This window comes from Crinia signifera, chromosome 9 (genome assembly GCF_055691185.1).
Source record: "Crinia signifera chromosome 9, ASM5569118v1, whole genome shotgun sequence".
In the NCBI taxonomy this organism is placed as follows: Eukaryota; Metazoa; Chordata; class Amphibia; order Anura; family Myobatrachidae; genus Crinia; species Crinia signifera.
Window position 1 is genome coordinate 154667446 of NC_139225.1, and position 27140 is coordinate 154694585.

The following is a 27140-nucleotide window of genomic DNA, read 5'->3' on the forward strand; positions in this document are numbered from 1 at the left end:
AGGAGACAAACTTGATACTGTGGGAAACAGTTCTTGCACAAAAAAAAACCATGGGGTAGGGAAAGGCTATTCAATTAAATACCTATGACAAAAGAAAACTGGGACTCGCGGGCAGAAACCATATAAAGCAACCAGTATTCACCCTGCATAGAAACCATACAACCCATACACATATAACTCTCTGCACATGTTACATCTGTCCCACCTGCAGTGCAGCATGGTTTTGCCCAGATGGGTGATTTTTTGCTAACAAATCTGAATCATTAATGTGTGGGGTGTTTTTTTTTTTTGTGTTTATTTTTTTATAGCAGACTTATTCATTCTTCATTATCCCAGTGGGCATAGAGGGAGAATATGAAAAACTTGTGTCAACCTAGACACCGTCGAAATAACGACCCATACCCTTTCTTGGTGACCTTGATCCAGAACCCATTGCGAGCAAGCAGAAACCCTTTTAAGTCTCCCCAAACTTCCCGGCACCAAAACATTATACCCAGAAATTGGCAAATCTGTGCCTGGAGAAATCTACAGTAAAGGCCCCCATACACTACACGATTTGGGCCCGATTTCACCCGATTCTGGAGGATCGGGCCAGGAAATCATGTAAAATAGCCGTAGTGTATGATTCCGATGTGCAGGAGAGCATGGTCTGTGGTAGTGACAGGCGGAGACCGGAGAGCAGGATACGGGGTATCGGCGAGCGGTAGAATAGAAAAAGACTGGAAGGCCACTGATTGGCTGAGAGCTCTGACTTTTTGAATAGGATTTTTTTTCTATTCTCCCGCCACTACCACGGACCCTGTTCTCCGGTCTCCACTCCCAGCCTTCCTCTACCACGGACCCTGGTCTCCTGCGCTATTCCATCTGCAGCTCCCCTGGGTTACAAGTGAGAAATCGCATCCGATATATCACATGTAAAAAAAGGGCACATCAAGTGCAAAATCTTATCAGGCTCTCCCGGGGACCTGACGGGGGAAGTCGTGCCGACCTTGTCCTAAGAACAAGTCGGCCTAATGTATGGGGGCCTTAAATCTCTAATTCACTATGTAAATGGATGTGGTTCGTTTTATCGAATGACATTAGGTCGAATGTCATTTGGTCGACCCCACTAGGTCGAATGTGTAAAAAGGTCGACATGGGTTTATGTCGAACTTCCGACTATGTCGACTGCCATTAGGTCGACTGGGGTTAGGTCGAATTGCTGTTTTTTGTTTTTTTTTGGCCGAAATGTCAACAGTGTCGACATGGACACTGTTGACATAGTGAATCGGACCCTCGCATCGCTCGCTTCGCTCGCCATGCTTCGGGCACGGTGGCTCGCTTCGCTCGCCACAGCTTTAATAACCTCCTCCACGCCCTAGTGGATGGTAGGGCATGAACCACCGCCTGTCGGCACATGTCGGCACCAAAAAAACCCCAAAAAGAGCAATTCGACCTAACCCCAGTCGACCTAATGGCAATCGACATAGTCGGAAGTTCGACATTAACCCATGTCGACCTTTTTACACATTCGACCTAGTGGGGTCGACCAAATGACATTCGACCTAATGTCATTCGATAAAACGACCGTACCCCATGTAAATAATTGTTTTCCTGCTTTATCTGCACGGTTTAGTTGGGCTCCCATTGTTTGGCTGGTAAAAAAAATAAAATTGAACAATATTGTTAAAGGCCAGATGTCAAATAAATGACTAGAGGGGGTAATGTTCCGCAGAATGAACTTGCCCTGAGCACTGGGACAGGTCTTCTGCCGACCGTAATTACCTGTTGTTTAAGTGGAAATCTGCTTGTAGAGCGGTCGGCGAGCTTCCGATAAAAGGTTTTCACTTTGACAATTATGGAGACGGAAGTCGACGCTGCTGTAATTTATTTCACACAGGGATGACTTAATGCATTGTTGACACGTTCTTCCCCTGCCTTACCTCTCGGAGCAGCGACAACAAGTTATATTTCAGATTTTAAATCATTTTGCAAGAAATAAAAAAAAAGTTCTTACTTTTTTTGAGGTGAGATTTTCACAGTTACTGAAATTTTTAAAAAGTTTTTCAAATGAGGTCTCTAGTTTCTTACATGTTTAATGTGTAATTAGGTGTCCTTTTTGTTACTTTTTAGAATGTTGGCTCTCACAAGCAGGGCCCTCTTTCCTCGTGTGCTTTTTACTCTCTTTGAAAGTGTGTGTGTGTGTGTGTGTTTGTTTTATTTTATTCTCTCCATTCAACGGCATCTAAACTTATGGATCTGGGATTCCAACCGTCGGAATCCTAGTTCTTTTTTAGCCCAGCTCGACAGTTTCTCAACAGGCAAAATTCAATGTTCCGCCTGTTGAGTGTCGGAAAGGGGGCATGACGGTGAAACCGCCCATGGATTGTCAAGAAAAGGCTGTGAATTCGACAATCCGTGGCCATCGCCGACAAAACAGATCCAACTTGATTTAAAGTCCGATCAGTTTTGTCGAAGTCCGTCTTCAATGCTGTTGGAAACCGCAGTATTGGATAGGTGCCGTCCGCTATTTCCCTTGTTGAAAATAGTACTTTGGATTGAATACCCGCTCGATGTCTGACACCCTAATAATTCTCTTTGTCCCCTGATGCAACTTTCTTTATTTACCATGCACTTGTCCTAAATTGCCTTGTACTGTAAAGGATCAGGCATGGGGTGTGGATTATTCGATAGAAAGTGTTTAGATCAGGCATGGCCAAACTGTGGCTCTCCAGCTGTTGTGAAACTACACATCCCACACACGTGGTTTAAAAATAAAAAAACCCTGTCAACATTTTGACTGTTGACTTATTGCATGTCAACCTTTTGATGTAGACCTATTGACTGACTGTCTAGACACTGTAGATCAGGGGTGGCCAAACCTGTCCTCCAGATCTACCAATAGTTTATTTGTGTCGGGCAACCTGTGGATCTATAGTAGGAATGAACGCAGCATGTGTGACCATGTGACCGTTATTAATGACTGCACCTGTGCACCAGCTAGGAGGAACATTTTGGCCACCCCTGGTGTAGATCTATCATCCGGAACCACATACACTTTCTAAGCGATCTGTCTAGTACGGGGCTTAGATGCTGCGGAACCCTTGTGGTGCCATATGATTAAACCATGTCGATCAAATGAACCAAACTCATCTGAATGACTGCAAAACCAAATCCATCAGTATATCCATTCTGGAGATGAGCATTGCTAACAGCCCAAAACACACAATACCTTCATTATTGGAGGGCATAAGGGTCTACAGTATTTGCGAAATTTTGGTGACGGGTAAAATGGAGAGCGATGAAGTAGATGCCAACCAGCTCCCAACTGTTGTCATTCAAACAAGGAGGTGGTTGGCTCCTAAGAGTATTTAAAGGCTAAATACATAGACCCCCCCCCCCCCTAGTCCAGAGTTTCCTAAACATGGTCCTCATGGCAAGCTTCCAGGTTTTAAGGCTATCCATGGCTTAGCACAGATGGTTAGATCTAATTGAGGTACTAATTAATTCACCTGTGGCCATACATGTTTGTACCTAAAACCTGGACCATTTTCGAGAGGACCGCATTTAAGGAACCTCTTCCCTAGTCTCTTACATGTAAATACATTGTTATCTATTCATTTTAAAGACACAATAACAAAAACCCTTTCCTTGTGTTATTTGTATTCTAATTTATCCCAAACATTAAGGTGTAAAGTTGTGCGATAATTGAAGCAGTCTTTCTCGGATAATATTGCTCAGTTGCCTTCAGAGACTTGGTGGTATCGTGCTGTTTTTTTGTTAATTTTTACTTGATTGGGAAAATTAAGCCTTAATTTTCATTTACTAATGATATTTGCATTGTAATTAGCTGCGGCATTATTGAGGTTACAGCTAAATTGCACGCCTTCTTGGGGACCTTGGGTAGTCTTTGTACATCGATGCGAGATGGGTAATACAGCTGAGATTACACTGAATTCAGAAGTTGAAATGAATATTTAATTTAAAGTAACTGCCTAGGAATATAAGAAACTTCTCAATTACTTCTTGCATTGACCCAGTTACCCTCGCACGCTGAAAATACTGAAAAATGAAATTGAGTTTAAAAAAAAAAAAAAAATGTGGTAATGTTTGTGAACTTGGGAAAACTTGTGTGTTTCATAAAATGTATTTAAGTTAAAGTACTTTAAGTTTTGTTAACTGCATGCTATTAATACAAATACAAAAAAAATCTTTAGTTACAGAATTCTGCAGCCAAGAATCAAAGCACCTTTTAGGGTAGTCCGCATCCTGGCCCTTATTCTGGTTGGTGCGGATATATCTCCGCGTGCGTTCGTTCCGCCGATGTTTTGCGCATGTGCAGAGGCATATCTGCGCATGTGCGAAAGGGACATACGTCCAAATTCCGCATGAATTGTTTACACTACGAACAGGGGGAGGAGAGGGGCGTGAAGGGTTGTTTGGCCTCATTAACATATGCATACGCCCCGCGTTTCATGGGCGTTCCCATGAAAACGCTGGGCGTACGTATGGTAATGCGGCCGTGACGCACGTGTGGGGGCGGACATATGACATTGCCGGATGTCAGCTGCCCGCCCAGATCCCTGCTTTTGCACAGAGAAATGTCCATGTGGTCTGAGCTCGCGGGAGCTGCCTGACCACTCGGTCCTGCATTCGATGGTCTGCGTCCATCGAATGATGGGGGAGGTTCCCAGAGATGGAGGAGGTGTATACATGAGAAATCCACTCGTGCGGTCAGCGGCTTACCGCATTCGGACGGAGTGAGCAATCCGTACGGAAGGCGGGGTTTAGGACGCACGGTCCTGGCCGCATATTCGGCTCCGGCCGCACAGACCAGAATAAGGCCTCCTGTTATGTAAGATAATGGAGTGCAACAGCCACATTCTCGTTTTCATCAAAATTAGCCAAATACGGCACAGCAATTTATAGCAAGTTTATGAAACATTGCCACACAGCAGTGGCAGAAAATAAGTGGTAAAGTGGTATTTTGGATATTAAAAAGGACATGCACAGTTGAACAAACCAAGCACTTCAGTGACAGGGACTGGCCCTTTTGTAGCTGAAGTGCTTCATTTGATTGTCCCTCCACAAAGCAACCTACCATTGAGCTTAATGCAGTTAAGTGTTAATCAACTCTATAGTTGGAAGAGGTGCTTCTTGGTGGAGCAAGAAGCAGGGTAAGTGATTTGCCGCCAGATCTGTTCATACCTCCCAATACCCAGGTACCAGGGATCTCTTTATAGCTATGGATAAACGTAAAAAGGAAACTTTTAAATATCTTCCAACATTTAGACACACAATCTGGACAAAATAGGTTCCACCCGTGATGTGCAAAAACTCCAAACCCAGAGGAGAGACACAAAATGTGAAGGGCCTGGGTTGACCATCCCACAATGGTGATAGAGCCAGGTTTGGGAAACGACAGCGCTCAGTAAAGTTCAACCTTCCAGATATACTTATTGATTGCCAATTCCCCCATTTTAGAAAGGGAAAACCATTGATATTTTGTGACCAATTCACGATCTATGTACAGTATATAAAATGCTAACCACTTCTCACCACTATGGTGTAAAATACCGCCACTGACTACTAGAGGCCACTCGATGGACCAAATTACTCCTTTGTGTGCTAAAAGATATGACAGAAAGTGAAAGCAAATTATGCAGGGACATTGATGTTTTAATGTTGCTGGATATGGAGAAGAGGGAGCAGTGAGGACAGAAATGGGAGGTAGGACATACCTTCCAACTGTCCATTCCCTTCTTTTTTTGCTGTGCCCCCCCTTCAAAAATTTTAGGCCGCGGATCCGGCGTGCACCAGCATCCCTCATCAAAGTTGTGAGGAATGGGTCGGAGCAGATTAGGACTGGGGGTGGGATGGAGAGTTTGTGGGCTTAACAGTCACAGCTCAAAGTGAACAAAACTATCACAGCACAAAGTGAAAGTATATAGCAGAAGCTGTTATTTTGACGGGCTTTTAACTAGTTAAAGATACAAACTTTATAGAAAGTCACATGACTGATAGTGAATTGTCAATTTATTTTAGTATTTTAAGGATATATTTTTATAGGAGAATTCCATCCCAGCCCCTGTGACCAAGCAAATTCTCCTTCAGGTTCTTGTATTACTGGAGCTGTTCAGATCAAGGTCAGTTTCGTGCCACAGCTAAAAAATCTGACTTTTAAATGAGGCTCTCTGGATAATTGACAGAACATCTTGAGGCTTTGATAACAAGCTGGCAGCAGATAGTGTGCGGGCATCGGAATTCGTCCTGTTATTAAAACAATCAGCGGCGGTTTTCTAGTTGTGCAAAACATTGACCCGGCGTTCATCCAGGCGCACGTTCAAGTGTAAGGTCAGGCGCTGCATGTATTTATCATTACCGTGCTCTTTTCATTTCTACCTGCAAAGGTCAAGTCCTCTGCTTCCGCTTAACCTGCGTTATGTTTTGGGAAATGTATTCCTCATCGCCCATGTACCTGTACACTCTGTCATCTCTCTAAATCAGTAGAAGTGGTTTCAATTCATTTTTTTTTTAAAGAGTTATCTAAATTGAATTTAAAACTATTTCCCTAAATATAGATATAATGAGAGAAGTTCTCGGACCCTTGTGTTTTTTTGTATTGGATCTGTATTAATTTCGTATTTTGGTTGTACCGGTAATTTATTTAAAAAAACTAATCTTACGTGTTTTTAATTGGAATCTGTATTTTTTTTTCTTTTTAATTAGAAGGTTTGCTTGCCAATTTTCACACCTATTTTGACAAATTCCATTGGCACTTAAAGGCGTTAAACAAAAAAACTTTTTTAAATTGTGTTTGCGCACATGCATCTGCTGCGCGGCCAAGTTTCCGGGCATTGAACAGTTAATGAGGTGCTTTTTTATAAAACAAATTTTTGCCCCAAAAGAACTCGTTTTCCTTATTTTCGCAGGACTATTTATCACGGTGGCCATACGAGGACATCTGTTCCCGGAAGCACCTGATCCAGTGAATTCTGATTACTTTACCTTCACTGTTTTAAACACAGTGGTAACATTTGCACTGCCCGGTCACGCATGCCGGGTCAGGAAGTTTCCGGAGCATCACTTGTAGATGGTTTTGGCTATCTTGGACACATTTCAAAGAATTTCCCCAAACTGGCCAGATCGTTCTGATAAGGCTGTCTCCACCGGGCGAAACCATATGTACCAGACTGGGGAGCTGGGAGTTACCCAGAGAGGCTTGGCATGGAATCGTGTGACCACTGTAACTGCATGCTGGATACATTGTGGACCTTTTATTTAGGTCCATTCGTAGGGTGATGTTCATTCACATGGGGCCGATGTTTGTTGTTTGCGTATTTATGTGCATGTGATGGGTGCGTGCGGCCACAGCGAACAGACTGGGTGCACGCAGCTATACTTGCGGGAGGTCGTGGGGCGACAGGGCGGCCCATTAACATATGGGGCGGGCACTGGATCACTGGATGTCAGTTGCCCGTCCACTTCCCTCAGAGTGCTAACGCACAACTGGGGTTGCTTTGAGCATTCTTAGATGTGCGTGTGCCTTCTACATCATTCGATGGTCGCAGACTAACATTTTTAAATACCGCTATAAGTACGAAGAACTGAACATTTTTTCACATGATCAAGGCTACACAGTTTGATACGACGGTTGTGTGTGTGTGTGTGTGTTTATATGTTTACTTTGTTTATGTAATAAATGTTTTATGCACTTTATGCTTTGGATTGACAGTGCTTCATTATTTTATCTAATTTAAATGTAATTCACAACTGAAGCTGCAATCTGGCCCATTCCGAGGGCAGGGTGCACGGAACGCATGCGGTCCATGTCTCGGTGTCCCGTTCCGAGGGCAGGGTGCGCGGAACGCATGCGGTCCATGTCTCTGTGTCCCGTTCCGAGGGCAGGGTGCGTGCAACGCATGCGGCCCACGTCTCGGTGTCCCGTTCCGAGGGCAGGGTGCGCGGAACGCATGCGGCCCATGTCTCTGTGTCCCGTTCCGAGGGCAGGGTGCGTGCAACGCATGCGGCCCACGTCTCGGTGTCCCGTTCCGAGGGCAGGGTGCGTGGAACGCATGCGGCCCACGTCTCTGTGTCCGTATTACTTGCGGTCTAGGCTGACCGTCCTCTGGGAATACTGTTGGAAATGTAAATATGGTTTGATATTAAATATTGAGTAGGTGCTAATAAGTACCAATATGTTGGTATGGGTCATTGTGTTGACAGAACGTAGGTCGACGTGAAGGATGACATGAGTTTTTATCATGGTTTTTTGGAGGGTCTATGTCGATCTAATTTGACATGGACACCGTACAAGTGTACCCCATCCCCATCGCATGACTCGCTGCGCTCGCTCTATGCCCACTTGGATAGTAAAGTGTGAAAAAAAAAACACCTTAAAAAAAAAAAACATGAAAAACTCATGTTGACCTTTTTCATGTAGACCTAATGCTTGTGTTGACCAATTTCATTTATAGACTTAGTGGCCACATCCCACATCAGTTTCTGAGACAAACGTGTGTGTGTGTGTATATATGTATGTATGTGTATATATATATATATATATATATATATATATATATATATATATATATATATATATATATATATATATATATATATATATATATATATATATATATATATATATATATATATATATCGATGATATGTGATAATGGGATGTGGCCAATTAGCATTTGCTTCCAGTGGGGTTACTAGTAGGTTATATGTACTGCCCAGTGGTATAGGTATAATGCAGTGTGTGTGTGTGTGTGTGTGTGGTGCCGGCGAGTCCAGGAAGGGCCCACACCGCACATGCTGCAACAATTTTTTAAAAACGTACCCTCCGGAGTAACCATTTCTCCAGAGATCTGTGCATGTGCAGCTGGGTTGGAACACTCTAATGCTTAGACCAGGCTTTCCCAACCACGGTCCTCAAGGCACACCAACAGGTGCAGGTTTTAGTGATATCCAGGCTTGAGCACAGGTGACTTAATTAGTATCTGAGGGATTCTGATTGAACCATCTGTGCTGAAGCCTGGATATCACTAAAACCTGCACTGTTGGTGTGCCTTGAGGACCGTGGTTGGGAAAGCCTGGCTTAGACTGTACAGCGCTGTGCTACGGTATAGAGGAGGGGACCCAGATCGAGCCTGTACATGGACCACCTCTACTCCTAAAATGCCCCTGATACTGCCTCTGGTTGGGGGGGGAGGGGGGTTAGTATATAGCTTTCAGTAACTTTCGGAATAGAATTTTGACCTACGCAAAAAATATAAAAAAATTGTATGTATGTATTTATGTATGTACAGTATGTATGTAGACCATCCTTACCGACTTTTAAAGATGCCTCTCCAGGAGAAGTCACAATGCTGTCCGTCAGTGGTGGGGGCAATACTGATGTCGCAAAGCCCCACCCCCAATTATACGAACTGCTATTCGCGGGTCCATGTGTAGGGGGTGGGGCTAAAATGATGCCCAAAAAGCGCCATCTGGTGGCCGCTAATGCACCATAGATGTGAGATGCAGCAGTAGGCCTTTATTATATATAGGATATGGGCCACAACCTCAAAGAAAGTCATTATTGCATCGTTACCGCAGAATCCGAAAGAAAGGAGAGTCCTCTGGGAAACTGTAAAACATTTTTTTTTTCTTTTTTTGTATACAAGGTTTCGTTTTACACTTTAATTGTAATTGAACGAAGTTTGTCTAATATAGTTCTGTATTATTAAAATATAATTTAAGGTTCTGTGAAATTGCTAAATTTAATTTATTGTGACAAAATGAAGAAAGCGTCAATTAACACCAATTGTAGGATGGATCTCTTTCCCAGCATATCAAATTAATTAATAAAAAAAAAAAAAGTAATATGTTTTACACTCTGGACATGATTTAGGCGAGTCTAATTTTAAATTAATTGTAACTATTATCAAATCACATTCCTGTCACCAATTCCCATTTGTGTTTCGGAAATGAGCGCCACCTGTAGCTTTATTAGATCTGCTTAATCTGTGTAAAACATTTGTATTGTTTTGCCGTATTATCTCCATTCTAAATTAAGGTGCCCATACACCGGCAGTCAAAATCCCCCAATCCCTTGTTCCGCCGACACAGCCCTTCTGCCGGCCAGAAGTAATGTGCAGAGAGACTTTAGCCCCATACACACTAGACAATCCGCTCCATGAGCATTATCCACCATTTGACTGTCGACCGAAACACGGTTGACCACATGACCCCCACCGGTTATTGCTGTAGCTCTGGTCCTGATTGGCTCCTCTCACTTTGGATTATTCTACCTTTTTATTCTCCCGACCTCACGTTGTTTGATTCCTTGGCCTGTAGTTCCGGTCATTTGTAGGATTGTGTAAGGGAATTGTTTGCAACTTCAGCTCGCTAATAAATTGCTGATGTAGCGTGATCTGCAAATATTGGAGGCAGCCATTTTGTGACTAGGACCCACATGTGTGGTACCGTAGCCGGTCATTCTACTGAGCCACTCCTTAAGGCACTTTGCAATTGATCGTCTGCCTCCAATGTTTGTAGGAAATTCCGCAGCAGGGTCTTACTGGTGTTTGCTAATCATTATAGGGAGACTGCCTCCATTTCATACCGCAAATCGTGGAAGTTAATGAATAATAATTATCTGCCCTTCAAAACCAACTTACCGACTTTCCAGCTTCCCCGTGCGGGGAGAGACCAGCCATTGTGGAAAATGGGGCGTGGTCTCGCAATGTAGACAGCATGGGGGAGTGGCCACACAATGGGCGGGGCGTGGTGCATGTTGCACTATAATGGTCCTGCCCCCACTATTCAATTTCACTTATTGTGGAAATACAAATGTTAACTGCCGTCTCAGAAAAATGAATACTCCGCTATCCTGGGGGGTGTGTATAAAATACTACATGTAATATATAATTGGTGTATTTACTGTTCTCATTTACTGCAAATTGTTACTATTACTGGAAATAATCTGTGTGACCTACATGTCTATGCCGCTCCCTATATGATCAATGAGAATATTTGATTTTGACTTTTACCTATAATGATTTCAATTCGCCTTTTGTCTTTGTTTTTCCCTTATCTTGGTTCCTATAGAACGTTCAAATAAAATCGTTGGCCGATGACATGGTAAGGTGACCGCTAACCGCCTGTGCATGCTGCTCTTCCCACCAATCACACGACGGCATGTGCATGATTTAACGCTTGCCCCCCGGGAGATTATTACTGTGCATTTAACCGGCGCCATCCATTGGCCTATTAATGCTTCATGCGTTTGGGATGTTAAATCATCATAATTTAGTCTCTAAGAATTATCTGGGCGCTCCTAATCTGAAATCATTGCCCATTAATGCATGCGATGATTCCCTTGCTTACATTGCATATACTAATCTCATATCATTTTATTTGCATCATTTGCGTTTTTATAAATAAACTGTTTGTTTTTATTTCTTTTACTTACATAATTGATCATTTTGTGTATAACTTTGATGTTTGTATTCAAGCTTTAAGTATACAATTAATTTGCGGTTTGAAACTTACTGTACACTGTTTATGCAGACATTGTAGTATTTATGTGCTATAAATGTATATCTAACATTTTGGAATGTTTTATATATCGGAAATATGGGATACGGTCTTATTATTGACCACACTTAGGTTGACAGTCATTAGGTCGACATTGTTGGGTCGACACGGTTCTAGGTTAACGTGGGGCAAGGTCGACAGGGTTTTAGGTCGATAAATGCGTTATGTCGACATGGGTTAGGTCGAACGGGCCGCGATGTCGACATGGTTTTTTCACTGTTTTTTGAGCCAACATGTGCCGACAGGCGGTATTTCATGCCCCACCATTCACTAGGGCGTGGTGAAAGAATAAAATAGTGTGCCCGAAGCATGGCAAGCGTAGCGAGGGGCTGCTGTTGACTTCCAACGGTGTCCATGTCGACTGTGTCGACATTTGTGTAAAAAAACTGTGAAAAAACCCATGTCGACCTAATGCATTTGTCGACCCATACCCATGTCGACCTTGTCCCATGTTGACCTAGACACCTGTCGACCTTCATCCATGTTGACCTAGAACCATGTTGACCTTGCTGCCTGTCCACTCAACGGTGTCGACCTAATGACTGTCGACATAAGTGTGGTCGATAATATGATCCACACCCCAGAAATATAACCCCCCTGGTTTTTCACTGTTTTTTAAGCCGACATGTGCCGACAGGCGGTATTTCATGCCCTACCATACGCTAGAGCGTGGTGGGAGAATAAAATAATGTGCCCAAAGCATGGCGAGCGAAGAGCGAGGATGTGGTACACTGGAAACTGTGTCAACATTCGGGTAAAAAAAAAACTGTGAAAAACACCATATTGAGCTTTTGACTGCCGACCACTGTAGACACTGTCGACCTAATGTGTGTGTCGACCTGTTGACACTGTCCCATGTCGAACTAATGCTTGTCGACCAACTTGCTGTAGACCAAACGATCCCAGCCCCCCCCCAGCCCATGGGTGATTGGTAGGTATCATAAGCGTGAATTTACGAAGATGGGAATTCTATTGAAAATTGGATGTTGCTACGGGCAACCAATCAGATTCTGTCTATTATCTTCTAGAAGGTGCTAAATAAATAAGTAGATTCTGTGTGGTTGCTATTGGAGGGTATTGGTCATTGGTTAAGGTCGACATACATTGCGTAGACCACTGAAGGTCGACAGGCCCTAGGATGACACAGACAAAAGGTCCACATGCCAAAAGGTTGACACGCACACTAGGTTGACATTGGGAAGGTCGGCAGTCTAAAGGTCAACATGGGGTTTCACACCTCCTAAACCTCCGTTCTCCACTAACGTTAAGCTAGAGCCACTTACAGTAACGTTACATCACATAAAGAGCCCAAGGCAGAGAGTGCGGTGACAGCCATTCTTATTTGACCGAAAATATTTGGGACAATATGGCGAGGGCACAGACGGTAGCGTGCCAACCGGGTAAAAACGGCACGAGCCGCACTCATCCACTTCCCAACATTAACTGGGAAACCACCCAGGGCAGCAGAGAGCCTAGCTGGGCCCAGGTAATTTCCATAGGGTGTGGTCAAATTGTGGGAGGTGTGGCCATGCACCCTTAAAATAAAAGACAAAACAAAAAAGCACTTTAATGACCTCCCTGGCCATGCCCAGCGTAGTACCGCAGCATATGCCAAGTAACAGGGGCCCCTCCATAGGACCTGGATCTGGGTGATTATGCGCCTTCACATGCACTGAGTGATTCCTGGCTGGAATCATTTGTACATTTGGTGGTGAATGATTCCCCCCCCCCTCCCGTGTGCACAGCTGCGTACCCGTTTGCAGCCTCGTTACTTACTGTACATACTGTATAATAAAGTGGATATCATAATGCCTTAAATGACTCCCGTATCACTGACTTTATTCAAATGGAAAGAGAGAGATTTAATCCAGAAGCGTCACAGATAAAGGGCACGCAGTTCATCCCGGTGCCGTCAGCGGCTGAAGTGCACAATTTGTTACTTGTATATACTTTGACATCTTAATGATCCCGTCATTAGCATGTCATGGCGTGTAGCGTTGCTATATACTAATGAGCCGATTTTCCTCCTTAAAAATAATGGTATACGCCCACTGTATATGGATTCCATTCTGTATATGTTTACAATTCGCTGAACCCAAGTTACACTCCGCTCTGTCATTTCTGTGCCTCCTGTTTTATTCCCTTCTCTCTGACTTCTGTCTTTTGTGTTGTCCGGACCTGACCAAAGGCTTCTGGGTAATGAGTCTTGCATGGCCGTTCTATTACCCACTAGATTTTCAGAAGCAGGCCCAGGCTTGTGCATAGGATCCATCTGCCGGCAGCCGTTTCCACCCTCGTTTGTGGCCTTTGTAAATGGATGAACTTGAATGGCTGCCTTGTAAATGACATTTACCCAGAAGCCTTCACTTCATTATAATAGATGATCCATTTATGGGCCTGATAGAGTGGAACCGAAACTGTTGGTGGAAAGGTCGACCGTGTCTAAGTCAACACCAAAAGGTTGTCATATACTATGTCGGCATTGACAAAAGGTAGACACGTACCAAATGTGGTTATGGTATATTAGATCTACAATGTCTAGCTCTACAATCATATGGTCGATCCCTAATGGTCGACAGGGTCCAAAGGTTCGACCAGTGAAAATGTTGACAGGGTCAAAAGGTCGAGTGGGTCCAAAGGTCGACCGAGTCAAATGTTGACATGAGGTTTTCATGTTTTTTGGTGTCTAGGTCGACACGGACACTGTCTAAGTGGCTCACCGTGTTTCGCGCTCGCTGCGCTCACCACACAATTATATTCTCCCTACACGCTGTAGTGGATGGTAGGGTATGAAATGCTGCATGTCGGCACAAAATTTTGAATAAAAAAATGCAGGTCAACCTTTTTCATGGCGACCTTTTGACCATGTCAACATTTTGACTGTCGACTCTGTCGACCTAGAGTCAATCTATCATGACCGGATACCGCAAAATGTCCACGAGAGGCTGACACATCCGCTATCAATGTTGACCTAATACTTGCTGATCTTTTTGTAAGTTTCACCGAGTGCATGTCGACTTTTTCAGCAGGGCGGAGGTTACCTTCTCGCTGTGCTCTGAGCGCTCGCAGCCAAGCGAGCAGTCTGAATCACCCCAACATCCCACCTAACCTTTCCGTAGCTACAGAGCAAAAATGAAACGGTTATCCTTGTCACCATCGTAGTAGTGCTACAATGTCAATAAAAGCGGAGCGTGAAACACACCACCCACTCCACTCCACTCCACTGGCCCACTTCACCACTCTTTTATCTCCCCCTTTTGTCTTCATTTTTCCATGCTCCAGTTTCCATATTAAACGTTCCCCCTTCCTCCTGCAAAGCAAATGAAAGTACTCCCACAACAGGGGTCCTATTGTCCCTTCTGTGGCAGCTGTTGCCGTTTCATTCTCCTTAGATGTTAATGTTTCTTGTTCTCACTTAGCGCTGTTGATAGAAGGAATATGACAGCTCCCATTAATCCTGGTTATGGCAGCACGTATGCAGCACCCATTAATCTATGCTAATTACCCAATTCTTACTATACATCTAATGGAAGGAAAGGAAGATGTGCTCTAATCGAAATGTTCTCCTTATTAGAGCGAGGTGCAGGAAAGGTACTTGTGTATTCTAACGGCGCCCCCGATGTGCATCGTAGGGCATCGCATCGCATGCCTTATAGCGGCATGCGATGCGTTTTTTAATTGTACAATGGGTACTGATGGGTGCTTACAATGTGAAATGGCCCCCCATAGTCAACGCCACCCCCAGTATCAATGCCAACCCCAAGCATGGTGAGCGCAGCGTGCCCGCGAGGGGCGGCGGTACGCGTCCTCCGACCTTTTCATACCCCCACTATCCACGTCGGCGTGGAGTTGATTGTAGACCGTGTGGCGAGCGCTTCGCTCACCACACTTCGGGCTCGGTGGCCCGCTGCATTCGCCACCCTATCTAAAATCAACTCCACGCCGACGTGGATAGCAGGGGTATGAAAAGGTCGGAGGACGCGTACCGACGCCCCTCACGGCCGCGCTGCGCTCGCCACGCTTCGGGTTGGTGTTGATACCGGGGGTGGTGTTGACAATGGGGGGGGGGGGGGCATTTAACATTGTAAGGACCCATCAGGGTGCTTGCACAATTAAAAATCGTATACGATCGCATCACGAAATCGCAGCCTTGCGAGTCCACCAAACCCCTTCCGGCGAATGAACGCCTACCTGACCCCCCCCCCCCCTCGTAGTGCGGGGTCGCCCACACGGGCTGCAAATAAATGTTTAGCATAAACATTGATTTATATGCCTCGGGTAACCGCCCACATATCCTAGACCATCAACATGAGGCACAATATCGCGGGCAATATGGTCGCTGAGCAACCATATTGCCCATGATGGGAGTGTGCACCGGCGATATATCGCCAGGTGCGCACTCCCGTTTCCCTCCCCCCCCCCCCCCGTAGTGATCGCAGGAACATGCTCCTGCAACCAGCTTATTTCCACTGCCAGGCTCCCCCCCGGCAGTTTCTTTTGCATCAGCGACCATCTCTGGTCGCTGATGCAAACGGGACACTGAGCGATATATCGCTCGGCGATATATCCCCCCGTGTGTACGGGCCTTAACAGCTATATGCTCCTAGGAAGGAGAGTGGGTTTGCTGTGCACCAAATCATTAGATCTGCTTGTCCTGTTCACCAGAAAGACAAAGGTGAGGGAGGGTCATCAGGATGAAAGGGGGGCCTTAGTCACTGAGCATAATCACTGAGCCACCCATGGATCTCAGAAGTAACTAACCTCAAGTACTGGTGATGACTTGCACTCGTAGACTTACTTCACTTGTGCGCAGACTTTTCACATGCATGTATTGGCAAATTGCTCAACATCAGCCAACTCCAGCTTGGGGGGAGGCCTCTGCGTCTGCCTATGCCTTGGGCGGAGGCCTCTGCGTCCGCCTCTGCCTTGGGCGGAGGCCTCTGCGTCCGCCTCTGCCTTGGGCGGAGGCCTCTGCGTCCGCCTCTGCCTTGGGCGGAGGCCTCTGCCTTGGGCGGAGGCCTCTGCGTCCGCCTCTGCCTTGGGCGGAGGCCTCTGCGTCCGCCTCTGCCTTGGGCGGAGGCCTCTGCGTCCGCCTCTGCCTTGGGCGGAGGCCTCTGCGTCCGCCTCTGCCTTGGGCGGAGGCCTCTGCGTCCGCCTCTGCCTTGGGCGGAGGCCTCTGCGTCCGCCTCTGCCTTGGGCGGAGGCCTCTGCGTCCGCCTCTGCCTTGGGCGGAGGCCTCTGCGTCCGCCTCTGCCTTGGGCGGAAGCCTCTGCGTCCGCCACTGCCTTGACACTAGGTATAGCACCATCTTCTATACCACGTGACGGTATGCCCCGTTAAACTAGGCAGATGTAAACCACAGGTGCTTCAGCAACTGACACCTGTGAGCTTACTGCAAATTTCCCCTACAGGTTTTCACTGTGCACCTGAACCATTGCATTTTGTGATGCAAAAAAACGTTGGAAGGAACAATAATTATGTTTAAACTTTTATTGTTTTATTTATTGACCGTGTTTTACAAAGACGAGATTTCAAATAAATCAGAAACCAGAATTAGGTCCTTTTTAAAAAATAATTATATAATTTATTTATTTTTCCATATAGCGGGACCGGCTAACAAGCTTCCGGAAGTCAGGTGTGAAGAAAGAGAAGCCATTTATCCAGCATCCCTCAGACTCGCTGACATCCGTAACGGAATTCCCAGCCCCGCAGCAGCTCTTCGATGAACAGTCGTTAAATTTGTCTGAGAAAGAGATTATGGATCTGTTTGAAAAGATGATGGTGAGTAACTAATTATAATATATTTTTTCCATTAGATTCAGAAAAAAGGGTGTGTTTATGTATGTGTAATACAGTATAGGCAACTGGAGACCACAGACGCATGACCCTTAGTAACAAGAGACCCACCCCATTCACTGACCACACCTCTAACCGATATCCCGTGAAAAGTATTATTTAAAAAAAAAATCTATATATTACTATAAAGGTCCATAAGACAATGCTTTGAGCCTCGATTCTAAAGAAGGTACAGCAGTGGCGGTGCGCCTTCCTTGTTATGATTTTACATCTACATAGACTTTCTCTGCTGTAGATATATACTGTACATGTAATGGTGTAAGCACCAAGATGCCCACTGTCCGCATCTCTAGGTGCTGAAATGCCGTTGGTGCTTCTTTAAGCATTATACATTCTCGTGGATAGTCCAGTGCCTCTAGTGGTCAGGAGGTGCCACAACAATATCTAACTGAATAATTTAGCTCAGTCTTCACTCTCATCAATGCCACCTGCAAAATGAGTGCATCCAATGTCTGTAGGTGGGGGTTGTGCATTACTTTCATTTATACAAATATAATAACAAATATATTTTATTTTAAATTTGTATAATCTAAATCATGTTCATGGAAATGCAGCCACAGCTAGAAATGTATTTGATATATAAATAAAATAGATAATATGAACAGTTACCTATCTTATTATAATAATTATATAGTATTATAGTAATGTTGATAATGCTCATAGTTTCCTTTTTCTTTATATGTTAAAAAAGGCAGTAAATTGTTTAATCTCACTGAGCTGGTGACAATCGGAGCGATCTCCGCTGTCACGCTGTGACTGCACATTAGACTGGTTGTGAATGACAATTTGTTGCTGATGATGATTTTTCTTGTAACAGTAATTATTAATATCATATATGTAATTATATTACTTGCAGGCTTGTATAGAAGACCTATAATGCTCCTGTGTCCGTGCCCTCAGCACCTCTACAGCGTAGTGCATCCAGTGTGTAGCCTTGTCCGTGCCCTCAGCCCCTTACTACAGGAACAGCACCTCTACAGTGTAGTGCATCCAGTATGTAGCCTCTCTGTCCATGCCCTCAGCCCCTTACTGCAGGGAGAGCACCTACTCTATAGATTGTAAGCTTACAAGCAGGGCCCTCCTACCTCTATGTTGGTTTGTTTCTACCCAGTTTGTTAAATCACTGTTGTTTCCAATTGTAAAGCGCAACAGAATATGCTGCGTTATATAACAAACTGTAAATAAATAAATACACAGTGTAGTGCAGTCAGTATGTAGCCTCTGCCCATGCTCTCAGCCCCTTACTGCAGGGACAGCACCTATACAGTGTAGTGTAGTCAGTACATAGCCTGTGCCTCTGCCCGTACTCTCACCCCCGGTACTTATGTATTATCTGGGATCCCATGTTAAATGCACCCCATTTTTTCATACCCCTACTATCCAACTACGCATGGAGTTGATTTTATATAGTGTGGCAAGCGCAGCGAGCCACCGTGCCCGAAGCGCGGCGAGGGGATGCGGTCTCATAAGAAAAACGGGAGCCCAGATATTACATAAGTACCCCACCCCCTTACTGTAGGGAGAGCACCTATACGGTGTAGTGCATCCAGTATGTAGCCTGCACCTTTGTCCGTGCCCTTAGCCCCTTACTGCAGGGACAGCACCTATACAGTGTAGTGCAGTCAGTACATAGCCTGTGCCTCTGTCCGTGCCTTCAGCCCCATACTGCAGGGACAGCACCTAAACAGTGTAGTACAGTCAGTAGCCTCTGTCCATGCTCTCAGCCCCTTACTGCAGGGACAGCACCTATACAGTGTAGTGCAGTCAGTACGTAGCCTCTGTCCGTGCTCTTACCACCTTACTGCAGGGACAGCACCTATACAGTGTAGTGCAGTCAGTACGTAGCCTCTGTCCATGCTCTCAGCCCCTTACTGCAGGGACAGCACCTATACAATGTAGTGCATCCAGGATGTAGCCTCTGTCCGTGCTCTCACCTCCTTACTGCAGTGAAAGCACCTATACAGTTTAGTGCAGTCAGTACGTAGCCTCTGTCCATGCTCTCAGCCCCTTACTGCAGGGACAGCACCTATACAGTGTAGTGCAGTCAGTACGTAGCCTCTGTCCATGCTCTCACCCCCTTACTGCAGGGACAGCACCTATACAATGTAATACAGTCAGTACATAGCCTGCCCCTCTGTCCATGCTCTCACCCCCTTACTGCAGGGACAGCACCTATACAGTGTAGTGCAGTCAGTACATAGCCTGACCCTCTGTCCATGCTCTCACCCCCTTACTGCAGGGACAGCACCTATACAGTGTAGTGCAGTCACTATGTAGCCTGTGCCTCTGTCCATGCTCTCACCACCTTACTGCAGGGACCGCACCTATACAATGTAGTGCAGTCAGTACGTAGCCTCTGTCCATGCTCTCGCCCCCTTATTGTAGGGACCGCACCTATACAATGTAGTGCAGTCAGTACGTAGCCTGCGCCTCTGTCCATGCTCTCACCCGCTTACTGCAGGGACAGCACCTATACAGTGTAGTGCAGTCAGTACATAGCCTGCGCCTCTGTCCATGCTGTCACCCCCTTACTGTAGGGACAGCACCTATACAGTGTAGTGCAGTCAGTACGTAGCCTCTGTCCATGCTCTCACCCCCTTACTGCAGGGACAGCACCTATACAATGTAGTGCATCCAGGATGTAGCCTCTGCCCGTGCTCTCACCACCTTACTGCAGGGACAGCACCTATACAGTTTAGTGCAGTCCGTACGTAGCCTCTGTCCATGCTCTCACCCCCTTACTGCAGGGACAGCACCTATACAATGTAGTGCATCCAGGATGTAGCCTCTGTCCATGCTCTCACCCCCTTACTGCAGGGACAGCACCTATACAATGTATTGCATCCAGGATGTAGCCTCTGTCAATGCTCTCACCCCCTTACGGCAGTGACAGCACCTATACAATGTAGTGCAGTCAGTACGTAGCCTCTGCCCATGCTCTCAGCCCCTTACTGCAGGGGCAGCACCTATACAGTGTAGTGCATCCAGTTTGTAGCCTGCGCCTCTGTCCATGATCTCGCTCCCTTACTGCAGGGACAGCACCTATACAGTGTAGTGCAGTCAGTACGTAGCCTCTGCCCATGCTCTCAGCCCCTTACTGCAGGGGCAGCACCTATACAGTGTAGTGCATCCAGTTTGTAACCTGCGCCTCTGTCCATGATCTCGCTCCCTTACTGCAGGGACAGCACCTATACAGTGTAGTGCAGTCAGTACGTAGAATCTGTCCATGCTCTCACCCCCTTACTGCAGGGACAGCACCTATACAGTGTAGTGCAGTCACTATGTAGCCTGTGCCTCTGTCCATGCTCTCACCACCTTACTGCAGGGACCGCACCTATACAATGTAGTGCAGTCAGTACGTAGCCTCTGTCCATGCTCTCATCCCCTTATTGTAGGGACAGCACCTATACAGTGTAGTGCAGTCAGTACATAGCCTGCGCCTCTGTCCATGCTGTCACCCCCTTACTGTAGGGACAGCACCTATACAGTGTAGTGCAGTCAGTACATAGCCTGCACCTCTGTCCATGCTCCTACCCCCTTACTGTAGGGATAGCACCAATAAAGTGTAGTGCAGTCAGTACGTAGCCTCTGTCCATGCTCACACCCCCTTACTGCAGGGACAGCACCTATACAGTGTAGTGCAGTCAGTACATAGCCTGCTCCTCTGTCCATGCTGTCACCCCCTTACTGTAGGGACAGTACCTATACAGTGTAGTGCAGTCAGTACGTAGCCTCTGTCCATGCTCTCACCCCCTTACTGCAGGGACAGCACCTATACAGTGTAATACAGTTAGTACATAGCCTCTGTCCATGCTCACACCCCCTTACTGCAGGGACAGCACCTATACAGTGTAGTGCAGTCAGTACATAGCCTGCGCCTCTGTCCATGCTGTCACCCCCTTACTGTAGGGACAGTACCTATACAGTGTAGTGCAGTCAGTACGTAGCCTCTGTCCATGCTCTCACCCCCTTACTGCAGGGACAGCACCTATACAGTGTAATACAGTCAGTACATAGCCTCTGTCCATGCTCACACCCCCTTACTGCAGGGACAGCACCTATACAGTGTAGTGCAGTCAGTACATAGCCTGCGCCTCTGTCCATGCTGTCACCCCCTTACTGTAGGGACAGTACCTATACAGTGTAGTGCAGTCAGTACATAGCCTCTGTCCATGCTCTCACCCCCTTACTGCAGGGACAGCACCTATACAGTGTAGTGCAGTCAGTACATAGCCTTCGCCTCTGTCCATGCTCTCACCCCCTTAGTGCAAGGAACAGCACCTATACAGTGTAGTGCAGTCAGTACGTAGCCTCTGTCCATGCTCTCACCCCCTTACTGTAGGGATAGCACCTATACAATGTAGTGCAGTCAGTACGTAGCCTTTGTCCGTGCTCTCACCCCCTTACTGCAGGGACAGCACCTATACAGTGTAGTGCAGTCGGTACATAGCCTGCGGCTCTGTCCATGCTCTCACCCCCTTACTGCAGGGACAGCACCTATACAGTGTAGTGCAGCCAATACGTAGCCTCTGGCCATGCTGTCACCCCCTTACTGTAGGGAACGTATCCTCCTGCACGCTTCTCTCTGGAAAAGGTCGCCATCCGGTTTAATGCATTCAGCATTGGAAGTGGTCATTATGTGATTATGTTGGGGCTGTAATTTCCACAGCGATTTTATGATCCAGAAATGCGCGATCTTTGTTTTAACAGTCACACACTTAGCCTGAATGGGCTGAGTCATTTCCTATTAAGAGGGAACAAAAGCATCGCTAAATATATCTGTTGCTAATGAGAGCTATAAGTGTAAATAGATGGAAGATATTAGATAAAATTAAAGCAAATTATAAAACATTTTCCTCCCTTTTAAACATTTCACACCCGGCTAGTCACAGATCCGGTATTATTGCTTTGTGTCTGTTTCATGTAGGTCATGTACAGAGTATTATTCATAGCCCAATGTCACCGACCCCTGCTCATCCGCATCCTACTGATTGTGCTCAGCGGCCGCCTCTGTACCGTGCTATAGAACAGATATTAGGGTACATGTGGGGATTTTTCAGGTACTTGGAAGTCCCTGATTTGGTCCCTGTATCCATAACTAAAGGTGCACTACATGTAACCGGTAGTGTTTATACTTCATCATATTTAATCACGAATAGTGACCCAAGTGCCTGATCACACGGTTTGCGCAAGTACGCTCTGTGTATTTGTCCACATGCGTTCTAATTGGTGCACACAAAGACGCAGCAAGGAATTTAAAGCTAAGCCATGTTTGATGGGTGTTTCTGGGTGGTAACTGGGGGGTAGGTGCTAGCCAGATGCTGGCATGTTGAGGTCAACCACTACTACTGAAAATGCACTGACCCTGGCAGCCATATCCACATGTAGATTCTGCGCCTCCATATTGCTGTCTCTGATGGAGGAACCTATGTTGCTTTTGTTGGTGCAACGTAATACACTCAGCGGCAGATACACGATGCAGCTTGTCAATGTCTCCGTATGAAGATCATTGACTAGGGATGGGCGTCCTCAATGGTTTATGGCCGAAGTAAATAGTTTTGCCATCGATGGGGAGAACCAGATGGTTTCCCACCATCAATGTCAAACTTAAACAAATAGTATTGTTTTATTCCCCCCACTTCCCAAGAGCATAGCCCCTCCCCCAACCCCTGTGAAGCCCTTCCCCCATGTTTTGATTGGTCCACAGGCCAATCAAGTCATAGAAAATGGATGACCATTGTTATCTAAAAACATTGATGGTAATCCATTGCATAGTAGAACACTACTGATGCCCTGTCGCTTTAATGCCATCAACGAAGGCCATCCCTATCATAGGCTGCAGTAAAAGGTGCAGATGCAAGTGTACACCTCTGTAATCAAGCCCCAAATGAGGTCCAGCATTAATCCCTCTAAACCAGGCATGTCCAACGTTGGCCCTCTAGATGTTTTGAAACTACACATCGCAGCATGCTTTGCAATAATTTTAGCATTCTCTAATAGCAAAACTGTGGCAATGCATGCTGGGATGTGTAGTTTCACAACATCTGGAGGGCCAACGTTGGACATGCCTGCTCTAAACCATGCCAACAATCGATCCCAACCACACCCACAATCCATCCAAACCACACCCACAATCCATCCAAACCATATCCCATTCACCACACATTTGTACCATACTGTACTTGTTGCCTAAGCACCACCCACTGCCATCTAAGCCCCACCCAGACTGTTTTGTTGATGTTGGATCTCATCATTGTAGACCAGATGTTCGCACGGAACCGGTACAGTGCTCTATAGACAGAAACAAAACAGAGTGAGCTTTAAGCTATTCCCTGTCCATATCGACCCCTATGATGACCTTTTCGTGTTGACCTATGAACTATTGACCTAGACTATCTATATCTATCATCCGCTACCATCTGGGTATAACGGAAACAATTTATAAGTTTGCTCCCTCCTAGGAGAATCCACAACGTATTAATGCAGTCTCTCTTATTTTTGTTCCGTTCATTCTTTATTTTTACCTTGTTTATTTTTATTTACAGGAAGACATGAATCTGAATGAGGACCGGAAGGCGCCCTTACGGCAGAAAGACCTGTCCAGGAAACACGAGATGGTAGTACAGTACATATCCGCCACCGCTAAGTCGGTAAGTTGTATCTTCTGATGGGGACTTGCTGTACCTCCCACAGAAACATCCTGTGGGCAGAGCCGCCAATTCATTCTGGAATGATAGGATCCCTCAGGCATGAGGTACATGGTGCCTCATGCCTCAATGTTGTCACTAGCTCGTTGTGAGTTCTTAGGTTGCTTGTTCATCTAGAAAGGTCCTATTCGTGCAATCATGGTGTTATCATTGCTTTGCGATACTGTATCTGAATTGACCTCTTACCCATGTCTATGATCTCTCAGGCACCACAGGGTCCTCTATCAAACCTTCCACTATGAACTATTGGTATCACGCGCATCAGGTCTGACCCGACAGATTGAACCTGCTGCAGGTTCAATCTGTCGGCTTGGACCCATCAGCTGCACATCCCAGGTGCTTTGTTGGTCCGATCCGTAGGTGTGTGCCAGTGCACTGAAGCAGCAAACATTGGCGGTTCACAGTCATGATTTGACTATCCCGCGAGACAGTGATCGCACCTGCTGCCCCTCCCTGAGGGGCAGATTTATTAAGCTCGGTGAAGTGATAAACTGTCTGGTTTTTATCACCGGCCAATCAGCTCCTACCTTTGAAGTTACAGGCTTATTTTGAAAAATGACAGGTAGGAGCTGATTGGCCGGTGATAAAAAACAGACAGTTTATCACTTCACCGAGCTTAATAAATCTACCCCTCAATCCAGCCCTGCTTGAGACCAACAAGACTCGTAAACCCTAGCTCGTTGCCAATCCACGGGATTTCGCTGACGACATACCTTTCAGTTTATCAAAGCGAACAACCTAAATGCCGGTGGTTCCTTGGTAAATCAGAATGACTGGAGCAATGCCTCGTGTCATCCTATGCAGTATTTAAAGCCCCCTCTCCACATACCAGGCTGCCAGCCTCTTGGAAATGAGCGCACCACCACATAATTCTATGTAAACTACATTAAGCTGCTTTTGGCTTTCTAATCTGACAGTAACTATTATGGCTGATGAGAAATGCCCACCTCTCATCTTCACACAATTCTTCACGTTTGAAGCTGGAAATTGGAGGTATACGTAGGAATTACAGTCCGTGAGTAATGCTTCCGTCTCCAGGCAACTGAGAGCTGTCAGGTCTCTCGTTGAGCCACCGTGTGTGTGTGTGTGTGTGTGTGTGTACGACATACATTTGTACACACACTCACACACACACTGGCTCAAGCAGAAACTTTTGTGCAAATTATCACACAATAATACAGTTACGGCAAATGGTGACAAAAATCAACTTGTGTATGCGTGTAAATGTATGCCAAGTACGGGTAGTAAACATTCAAGGGTCTTTTAGCTTGAGCAGCAACCTATCACTCATCTTCCAGTCACACCAGACATCCTCTGTTGGAACGTTTGGCCAGTTGAGAATCTTCTTGGGTTGTGCGTCTTTTTTATTTTTTAATGGAAATGCATCTTTATCACAATGCAATGCAACTAGGAAGCACAATGAGACTGTGCTGAGCACTGCAATATGACACTTGTATATCTGGGTGCAACTGAGTCTCTGAATCTGTATACAAAGTGCTACAATGTAGCCGCAGCGCAAGTTCTGTTCCGCTTCGTATACAGACCCAACGCACGTGTCTTATTTCACTATAATTAGCAGAGTCTCTTTGTGTGTCCTAGTTTGATTGTGTTGCAATTAACAAACCTTTTTAGGGGAAAAAGACCCCTAACGTCCATGGACCTGGTGGCTCACTGGCGATGGTTCTCTAGCATTGCATTGCGTGTTGCGGCTGGATGTATGAGGACGCATCTGCCCGCAGGCAAAATATGAAGGGGACTTCTCAAATCTTGGGAAAGTTTGCTGTTAAATGACAGAAGTTGATTGGTTGCTACGGGTAACTTCTCCGGGTGTGGTATGGCGGTCCGACAGGGGGGATCCTGATGGTCTGTATCCCAACGTCTGAATCCCGACTGCCGGTGCTCCTACAGGGGGGCGAGCACAAAGAAGCCCCTTGCGGGCTCGATGCGCTCGCCAAGCTGCGGGCTAGGTAGACCCCCACAAGGAAGCATAGCCCGTGTCAGTTGGGATCCCCCCTGTCGGAGCATCGGCAGTCGGGATTCTGACTGTCGGGATCCCCCCTGTCATGCAGTCATCCGGTACCCAACTTTTTCTCCCTCTCTCGACCTCTCGATCTCTGTAATTGTCTCGATACATCTTCCCCTATAAGTTTTTTCTAATAAGTAGAATATCGGTGGACAGAGCGATCAGTAACGCAACAGGTATCTTTAGAGATTGCGATTCATCCTTAATCTCGCTCTTTAGTAGCTGGATGTAGAGTTTTCCGTACTGCCAGCGAATCTCATTGTGCGCGATGCATAGTGGTTTATGTTTCCATGCCGTCACCTACAGGCAAAACACTAGCGATTCTATGAGTTGGCAGCGCCGTGCAGGAGAAGACAAAGGCTTGTACGAGTCATAAGGCTACCTAACGAATAGGTGCAGATAATTGGAGGTTCCACCTATTGAACACCTTTTGAGTCTGCTTCCACATGTATCTGTCACGCGTGTTCCTCTGGCTGCCCGTGCACCAACAGTTCCAATGCATTTGGTGTTAAGATTCTCATAGAAGTCTATTCAATAAGTTTCTCTTTACTGAAATTATTTACTTAAATTTGATTTAACCATTAACTGGGAATCTTTTATCTGATCTGAAAATAGAATGCCTTGGTCGCACCCCTGACTCCTTGAAAATTAAAATAGACGTTAGCCCGGCTCCCTAAGTCCAAATGGGCAACCACAACTGCGATGTAGCCATGTTGTGTATGCTACATCTCAACAATCGCAGAGTGCACCTGCGACTACCATTTAGATTACACGCTGGTGCGAATTTTTTTGTGGTACCCAGCAGAGATTCGATGACCACTAAAGCATTTTTTAAGATCTAAACCTGTCAAACCCGATGCGTTTCACAGCCTTTATGACCCAAAGTGTGCCAAGTCGTCCAGGCTCTGACCGGTTTTATGTCTCATTGCAGCATAGATCAGATCTCTTTCTTTAATTTTATTATTTTGGGAGTTCAATAACACCACATG

The 27140-nt window shown here is 45.8% G+C and overlaps 1 protein-coding gene across 1 annotated transcript in view; it reads left to right on the forward strand.

Moving 5' to 3' along the window:
- DIAPH2 (diaphanous related formin 2) overlaps positions 1–27140 on the forward strand; it is a 490290-nt gene that overhangs the window by 43034 nt on the left and 420116 nt on the right. Inside the window, exons 2-4 of the mRNA XM_083160814.1 lie at positions 11077–11109; positions 17170–17346; positions 23967–24071. Of these exons, the coding sequence (XP_083016940.1) occupies positions 11077–11109; positions 17170–17346; positions 23967–24071 (315 nt within the window). The remainder of the gene's footprint in view (positions 1–11076; positions 11110–17169; positions 17347–23966; positions 24072–27140) is intronic.